Source organism: Anoplophora glabripennis, unplaced genomic scaffold, assembly GCF_000390285.2.
Source record: "Anoplophora glabripennis isolate ALB-LARVAE unplaced genomic scaffold, Agla_2.0 scaffold651, whole genome shotgun sequence".
NCBI classification, from domain to species: Eukaryota; Metazoa; Arthropoda; class Insecta; order Coleoptera; family Cerambycidae; genus Anoplophora; species Anoplophora glabripennis.
In genome coordinates this window covers 165749-175517 of record NW_019416811.1, presented here as the reverse complement: position 1 = coordinate 175517, position 9769 = coordinate 165749, and the positions used below count along the sequence as shown (strand labels likewise).

Here is a 9769-nt window from a genome sequence, read left to right as displayed (position 1 = left end):
AGTTAGATAAAGACTATCAAATATATAGAGTGTTCATTAGTGATATGCGAATATGTAAGGGTATAATTCTACATGGAAAATTAATGATTGGTTGCTTTATAAACTATAGTCCAAAAATGTTCCGTTGCGAAAATACGGTCTGAAATAAAAATATTATTAATCTCAAATTTTTTTTTCTGTTACAGCTTACCAGTAATGTAACCACTTACACCAATCATGAGCCGGTAAAACGTTGCGTTTTAATGTCATCTTGATCTTATTGTTTTAGTAATTTTTAATTTTTCCAGAATTTAATTACTAACATGCAAGAAATAACTGTTTCAAACAAAATTACTAGTCACGTGGCTTGTAATCATTTATGAAGGCTATGTACATATTTAACAGGTAAAACATACTAATGAATACAAATTAATCCATGTATGCTTTAAATAGTCACCTTTTACTTTAAAAAAATTGAAAATTGTATAAAACCACTACTTTCTATTTAAAATATTGTCGATTTATGTTAAAAATGTATATCTTTAATAAGAGATTGACTAGCTAAACCTTCTACTGGTTGCAGTCAGAATAAAAACCAATTGCTAAATAAAAAAGCAACCGAATTCTAAATATTTCGACTAGAATCCATTTCATCACAACGATTTTTTCACTGCGGATACTGTGACATCACGGCTAGACAGAACAGCTACATCCTGCAATTGTGACTATGTGACTGCGAAAATATTAATTGTTTGTCTTATTATATGTTATTATTCAAATAAATATCCCACTAATATAAAATTTAAAAAGTGGACCTTGTGATTGAAAACGCAACACAGAAACAGAAAAAATCAACATTAAAGCAAATACATTTATATGAAAAAATGCATTTAAGTATACGTATTTTAATAGTAACCATTTTCATTAAGTATATTTTTATATGATTTCATCGGATGAGGTTAAGAAAATTTTTAGACTTTTCAACGATTTTTGTAATAATAATTAAATTACTTAAGAAACACCCTGTATGTAAACTGTTGCTCGTTTAGTCATGGGATTTTCTTTGGTGTAATGTCCGTAAGTCCATTATTGATAGTTTCTTGCCAGTTATTTTTTTTTGCTGTAACAGTTACAGACATTTATAATAATGAAATATTTTTTACTCACACATTACAAATACATTTCAAACAACAAACTTTGGTTTTATTTAGTTTGATAATTGAGGATGTGGCATGAGATCATATATCAAATCATATCAATAAATTATTTCTGTTCATTTTCATTCTCATAGTCACATTAAGTTAAAGTTATACAAACCGCATGTTTCAATACTTTAATAGTATTCTGTAACAGTAAACTGAAGTTTATTTAATTTACAGTTGAATTAGTTTTATCTGCAAAGTTTTTCTATAAGGGTCATATCAGACATTGATTTTTATTTTTACTTGTTACTTAATTAATTTCTTTAAATTTCTTCAAGTAAATAATGTTTTATCTAAATTGGGAGCTAAGTCGAAGACGTTTAGTTTACGAAAATGGTCGATCTTATATTTTTTGGAAAAGTTCTCTTCTAATTTTAAGCTTAAATTTTTTATCAATACCTTCCACTTATATTTACACTAACCCAAATAAGTTTCATAATTTTTAAACAACAACAGTTAAAAAAAACAACGTGAAAGAAAAACATATTAGGAAAGCTTTTCAGAAATAATATTAAAACGAATCCATTATAAAAAATACTAGGCCGTTAAAAATCAAATCTTTGTGCGCCATTTTAAGAAGGGAAATATGGTTCATGTATGATGATGCTCTTCCTCATTTTACAATAAATGTTAGGGCCCATCTGCATGGACTGTTTGAAAACAGATGGATTTGTAGAGGAAACGATGCTGCATCCCAATGGGCACCACGTTCACCATATCTGAATCCCATTGCTTTGGGGTGCGTTAATAGCTCAAGTATACGCCACTCCGGTTACTGCAGAGGAAGAGCTATGAGAGTGCATAGTAACTTTATTTGACTCTTTAAAAAATGATAATGTACTTGAGAGGGTACATTTTAATTTTTTATATCTATTAAATACGTGCATTGTTCAAAATGGAAGTTTTATTGAACATTTAATATAATATTTACATATTTTTATTTAATTTTTTTTATAAAATTTCTTAAATCTTGTTATCACATTAGCAGACATTTATTTATTTTTATTTTTGTTATTTAACAAACTATGTCATATCCCATAACTGGTACTCGTACCTGGATTATTTCTAATGCATAAGGCTCTGCATAAGGCGCAAACTTATCAGTTGGCTGCATGTAACAAACGTTTTTCAACTTTTTTGTGACTAAACTGTATGAGTTATCAAAATTATGAAAGATACAGAATTTATTTAAAAATATTTTAATATTCACCTGAAAACAATTGTGACAATTAGATAATACAAAAAAATATATGAATATTTTTTTAACTGAGGTATCCAGTTTAAGACATTTGTGCAAGACGGTAGTTAACACTAATTGCATCAAGAAAAGTTTTTTATCAATATATTTTCACATACCAAATTTTATTTTAACCGTTCAACGTTTTTCCGTTTTATAACTGATTACCTATTGATATTTTTCAAAAAACTTTGGCGCCGTCTAGCGCCCTTACGGTGCATTTTTGCATATAAGTAAATTATCGTAAATCGTCATAGTTTGACCTTAAGAATCTCTCTGGTATATACATTTCAGGGATACCCTGTATACATGTATTTTCACTGTAGATGTAATAAACTACTGGACTCGTCCAACAGTCATTTTGCCTATATAAACGGCAATCGCACAGACGTGTGCGAGAGAGATAGAGCTAATGCAGGCTCTTACCCTTTTTTTCTAAAACGTCCTCTTAAAAAATCCTCTCCAAGCAACAAAATTACTAAAATACGTATATTTATTAATAATTTTGTCAATATTCTTTATATTAACTCAAAACTGAATTAAATTTGATTTCTCTTCTTTTAACAATACTTATATCTATATTTGTACGAGTAATTTTAATTAATTATTATTAATTAATAAGAGTATAGGCACTACTTGTTTATGTAGTAGGTGAATGTAATAACTTGAAATTTAAAAATATTTTTTACATTAGTTTATGTAAAAGGGTTTATTATACAGGTACAACAAGGAGGTAATAGTATGAACCAAAATAAGCAGAAAAGTCTCAATAAACCTGGGTCCGCAAAGTAACGGTTGCGGAGATATGGAATGTTTTATGTTTTTTAGCCCCTTTTTTTATTTTGTAAAAACGTTGTGTATTTTCTTATAATAGTTGGTTGATGTTTAGTGAAATAAACAGTACGTATTTGACAGTTGTTCTCAGTGCACAAGTTTTCTTTCGCTATGGCTGGTTACTCTAACGCAGAATTAACAGACATGCATTTCATGTATGGTCGTGCTAATGGGAACGCCACCGAAGCGCGACGTCTTTATGTTGACGCTTATCCAAATCGCCAGATTCCTTCACAACGCATGTTTGGAAGAATTCACCAAAGATTGCGTGATACCGGTTCCTTGAGCAAACAGTGCCATTTATCCGGAAGACCAAGGTCGGTATCCACTCCTAGAGCAGAAGAAGAAATTCTAGCACTGGTAGAGCAGAATCCAGGTACGAGTGTGCGGAGAATATCAGCCGAGGTAGGAATTAGTGGTCCTCTTGTTTGGAGAATCCTTCACGAGCAACTGCTTTATCCATACCATGTGCAACGAGTACAGGCCTTAAATCCAATAAATGATCATCAAGCACGTTTGGTTTTTTGCCGCTGGTTTCTACGTCATGATGCTGAAGACCCTCGTTTTCTTGCAAACATTCTTTTTACTGATGAGGCCGGGTTCACAAGAAATGGAGTGTTTAATTTTCACAATACGCATATTTGGGCCGACGAAAATCCTCATGCTCTAATAGAATCTGGACATCAGGCACGTTTTTCATTAAACATTTGGATGGGTATTGTAGGTGACAGGTTTCTAGGTCCTGTTGTTTTACCAAACCGATTAACAGGCGCTGCTTACCTCAACTTTCTGCAGAACACACTGTATGAGTTTTTGGAAGACATTCCTTTGAATCAGAGGCAACAAATGTGGTTCCAGCATGATGGTGCTCCAGCTCATTTTTCCATGGCCGTTAGAGAGCATTTACACCAAACTTTTCCACATAGATGGGTAGGAAGGGCCGGACCTGTTTTATGGCCTCCAAGATCGCCTGATCTGAACCCTCTAGATTTCTTTGTTTGGGGATATTTGAAGACATTAGTGTATGGTACTCCTGTAAATAGCCTGGAAGAGCTGCAGCTACGGATTAATCAAAAGTGTCAAGAAATCCAAACCAAGGAGGGTGTTTTCGAAAGAGTTCGAATATCGTTGAGACGAAGATGTCGTGCCTGCTTGGAAATGGACGGAGGGCACTTTGAACATCTTCTGTAACTTTGTTTTTTGTTTGTTAAAAGCTTCCTTTGTCGGTTTATTCCTAATAAAATAAAATGTTTGAAAAACGAATAGTGGTCCATATCTCCGCAACCGTTACTTTGCGGACCCATGTTTATTAAGACTTTTCTGCTTATTTTGGTTCATACTATTACCTCCTGAAATATTTTACACTCTTTTTTTAACACCCTGTATTACTGTACTAATTACGCAGAACAACACTTGAATTGTTTTAGATGTAATATTCCAAATAGATTATATAAATGCATTTTTTATGTATTTCTATATTTTTTTCCTCATTTTGTAAGTTGTAAATCTCACCTTATTTTGAGGAAGGCGGAAATAATCTAATAAGTTACTAAACTTTACTTGGTCATTATTTTCAGAAACATCCGAAAAGTATGAACATATTGGTACTCATAACCTCTTTCCTACCTATGAAATTTATTTTTTTCCACTTAATCGTCTTTATATGCAATAGATCGTTGAACACGATTGCACCATATTTAGTTTTCACAAATATTTCACTCATAAAAAAATTTAAGAAATCTTTTACATGACTTTTACTCTAAGGTTTGTTTACGTTTTTTTGTACCGGTATACCGGTGTACCGTTATATGTTTTACCGGTATTTGCCTGCACTTGATTCAGCTGCCTTGCACACATCATCGTGATTTTCACATAATTCATCTACTTAATTGTAAAACTCACAATGTTACTTTTTAAATAAAAATAAGTTTGTCCATGAACTAGTAGAAAGCAACGATCAAAGAAACATTTATAAAGAGATCTTATACACACCGTCATGATTTCATTAGTTATGTTAAAAATTAAAGCGTATTTACAGAAAAGCAAAGCGTCAAGATAGGAATGATACTAATGTCATATTCAGTGAACTATTTGATTAATTAAAATTTGAGTGATCAAATAAACGTCAAAATTCGTCTCGGCATCGCTGAATTATTTGAAACTGATGTTTTAACTATATGTATTAGTTAATCAAATTATGATGATAATTGACATCCATTTGGCAGTAATTTGTCTTGAAACAAAAAATTGTGAATACAATTCCAGTTCAAAAGTTTTAATGAACCCAATTCAGTACTAATAGGATTAATATATCAAAAAGATTAATGGACATTATTTCGAAACAAAATTGGTAGTTATGACAAATTTGTTTATTACTGTCATAAATTTTCAAAATTCACAATGAAAGTATAAATGAAAAATTTAAAATGCTAGATTAGCAGCTAACTCTCTAAATTCATTGTATAATGTCCCTGAGTAACTGTAGGTCCCGATCAAAATCGGGATGTTGTCGATTGGCTCCCGCAGTTTACTGCAAGAAGCTAGGTGGTGGTAAACGAAAACGCAGCAGAAGTAGGAAGAGGAGAGGAAGACGGCGGTCTGGTAAACGTCGGAAGTCCCGCCGCAGCCGCAGGAGAAAACGTGGAAGAACGCGCAAGAGAACGCGCGGAAAGAAAAGGAAAGGTCGTTCCAAAAAGAAAAGATGTGCCCGACCAGGACCAAAAACCGCTAACCCATTCTTGAACTATCTGAGAGTATTCCGAAGGAAACACTGTGGCTGGCCGGCATGCAAAATCGCGATAGAAGGAGCAAAATGTTGGTGCAAAATGAACGAAATGGAGAGGAGGAAATTCTACAGGGAGGCTTGTGCCCATAGAAAAGGTAAAGGAAAAGGAAAAGGAAAAGCACGGAAGGGTAGAGGCAAGCGGAGGAGAAAAGGAAGAAAGAGGAAGCGTAAGGGTAGAAGTAGAAAGAGAGGACGAAGTAAAAAACGTAGAAAGCGAGGAAAGACAAGAGGTAAACGAAAGGGAAGAGGGAAGTGTCCTTTGTAATAAATTTGAGTGGACATATTAAATCGTATCGTAAATGTACTTAATTTTCAGAAATAGAAAATTATTTAAATCTTTGTTGTCAGTTTCTATTTGTGACAGGCGTATATTAAAACCAATTCCAAATTAAGTCGCATTCGTTATAGCATTTGTATTTAATACAATATATTAAATGTGCGCATCTAACAGTTCGACTTGATTATTATAAAGAGATTTGTAAGTTATTGAATATTGTTTGGTTCATAAACTGCCCATATTTCGTATTTTTAAGTGAATAAAGTAAATTGGGTCGAAATTAATTTAATCGTTAGAATCAATGATTTCCACTACTAAATTCACATGTTACTCATAGACCTTATAAACTAATACAAGGTGTATTATGTTACTGATTAGATTTCATTCAGAAATTGAAGCTTTAGTGTTATAGCTTTAAAGAACAATGATACCCATGGCAGTAGAACAGTGTGAACTTGAGACAGCGACAATAGTTTCTATAAAACGATACACATATGCTAATTTGTTGTAAGCACTTGTTAGAGACTCCACACACTTCGTTCAACTTCGACAATTTTGCCCATCAAGTAAAATTGTTCTAAACAAAAACTGTAGACGACCATACACCTCAATTATGTAACTATTTTGTTCAGAACAATTTTACCCGACGGGTAGGTAATGTCGGGGATGAACAAAACGTATATAGTCCAATCAAATGGGCCTTTAAATCGCAATTATGGTGATAGTAATTATTTTTCAAGATAAGTGGTAAGTAAGAATTAGAAAAGAAGTTTCTTATAAAAATTGTAGAACATAAAATTCTGCATAAAAATGGTCTATTGACTTTTTCTTGTACTATTAAAATTAATAGAGTTAGGGAGATTAGAATTTAGGGAATGATTTCAGAAATTTAAAAAATTAATGAATTTTATATATATTTTTTAATCTACTCTAAAAAATGTACTTTCTTTTCAGGGAAATAGATATATAATTTTTAATAAAAAAGTTATAACAATGTCAATTTTTTAATAGTTAATTTTTATGATTTAACACTGAAACAAATTTTTTTCTGTGCCATTCGATTGATTATTTAAAATAATGAAAAGTTGCTTTCGAAATGTTATTGTACGACAAAAATAAAAATCACGTTCGCTTTGCAAAATGTTGGTCTAAGTGGACGCAATGGAGAAGGAAACTTTGTATGCCCAGAGAAAATGAAAGAAAAGACGAACAGGGCGGAAGTAGAAGAGGAAGGGGAATGAAACGTAGGGGTAAGACTTGAAAGAGGAATAAAAATAGTGGCCAAATCGGAAGATGTAGAAAGATAGGTAAACGAAAGGAAAATGTTCTCTGAAATAAATCACATGGATATATTAAACATATTTTATGCGGGTGCGTGAAAAGTTCTGTCAATTGTTAATTGAGATATTTTAGCAGTTTAACCAGGGAGACTAGACAAGGAGCACGAGCTCGTACGGGAAAATTGACAAAATTTGTCCAAGAAATGGCAGAAGTTGGGGTGGCGCTAGTGTTCCATATGTCCCAAATGAATGTAGCATAATAAATACGAGTGAAGTAAGCAAATAACAAATTTTATTTTATATTGAGTTTAGTAGATATATCGGAGAGGTATACTAACTAAAAACTAGAAGTCAAGTCAAGAATTATTACAATTTGTTTTTATAATGGTAAATAAAAAGTTTCGAAAATAATTTAAATATGGTAATAGTACGTGAAGTGTCAACAGATTTAAAATAAAGCAGTACGTTTGTGATCTGCATTTTCAATCTAATGATGTCCAGTTATAACTTGACCGAATAGTGTGTTAATATTATGGCAAAAGGTCGAATAATTCGGAAGTTTGAAGCAGCTTCTTTGATTCTTAAAAAAGTGAAAATATTGTATAAATTATTGAATGATGGATTGTTTCTTTATATATCTTGCAGCAGCATCAACAGCAAGAGCATCCGTTACACCAGCAACAACAGGTGCAGCAGCTACAACAAGAGCAACAGTTACAACAACAACAACAAGAACAAGAACAGCAAGTAAATCAATAGCAATTAAGTTACGATGANCTCTTCCCTTGGAGATATAATTATCGAGGATGAACAAAGAAATAGTACAGGTTAGAATTATACTAATATATTTCGCTGTATAATAAAATTTCATTATTTAAGTGTAAATTTTTGATTATTTAATTTACATAAAATACAATTTAAAAATATTCGTACTATATGTAATTATTTTTATAATTAACGTTTTTTTAATAATATAACATAAAACACACCACAGAAATGAGACAACCCCCAAATCCAAAGCCAGAGGCTGTGCGGAAGGGGGTTACAATTGAAAAAAACGCGGACAAACACCCTTTATCCATCGACATTGCCAGTGCTGACACCAGGTATCGAACCCGGACCAGAATAGGAAGTCTGACCGAGAAATGCCTGCCACGGCATGCTCGACCTACAGTGGTTATTATTATTACCATTATTAGTACATATTTACAGATGATGAGGAAGAAATGTCAGAAATCGACATTGACTCTAGCGACCATGAGTTTGAGGGTGATGAATCGGAAGATGAAATAGATATAAATATTTTCATATATGTATAACGTTAATTGTAAATAAATATTCGAAAAAAGTTGTATATTTTTATATAATTACTAGTAAGGCTCATACTGCAAAAGCTGAAACTTGTTAATACAATAGCTAATTTAATAAGTTAAATGAAAAAAATACTCAGCTTTATATTTAGTGAGGGAAAAGTGCTCAACTGATAAAGTGAAAGATGCAATGCGCCCGCGCGTATAGGGATGTGCTGCAGCTTCAACTCGTCAGCTGAGCACTTATACACCACAAAAACTTCAGCGGACCATTTTTTTCGTATAACTGGTTAAGTTGACTATTACTTTACCAAATTTCAGCTTTTGCGGTATCAGTTTACCTAGCGCATATTTTTGACTTGTTTAGGTGAAAAGCTGAGACATAACCCCCACTCTAAAGTCAGCGGATTGCGTTTTTTCTTTTGTTTATAACATAATTAACTTGTCAACAAAGTCTCAGCTTTTGCGGTATTAGTTTTTTTATTTTATTATTTTACGTGTTTGGGAGGCTGCTGCAACTATACCCCCCGGAAGTGCGCGAGCTGGAGGTCGATTCTCTTACTAGTGACACCAAATGAAGCGTAGGAAAACTTTTCAGCTTTTGCACTATTAGTCATCGAAAAAGGTCGCTGGCTCTCGGGCTATTTGTATGCCCAGAGAAAATGAAAGAAAAGACGAACATGGCGGAAGTAGAAAAGGAAGGGGAATGAAACAATACTGTTTGTATTCACCGTTGCTAGGTGGTTGCTAGGAAAACTGTAAGATTTTTTTACCAAGCTGTACGATTTTTTTACCGTACGTAATAGAGGAATCTTACATTGATCGCAGACGATGTGTTTTTAAGTATTTACAGTAGTGGTCGTAG

The 9769-nt window shown here is 32.7% G+C and overlaps 1 protein-coding gene across 1 annotated transcript; it reads left to right on the top strand.

The window, feature by feature from the left end:
* Window positions 1-5657: 5657 nt before the first annotated feature.
* On the top strand, window positions 5658-6302 carry LOC108910888 (protamine-like). The gene has a single exon (XM_018715632.1). The coding sequence runs from the start codon at window positions 5718-5720 to the stop codon at window positions 6300-6302; it is 585 nt and encodes a 194-aa protein (XP_018571148.1). The 5' UTR covers window positions 5658-5717.
* The last annotated feature ends 3467 nt before the right edge of the window (window positions 6303-9769 follow it).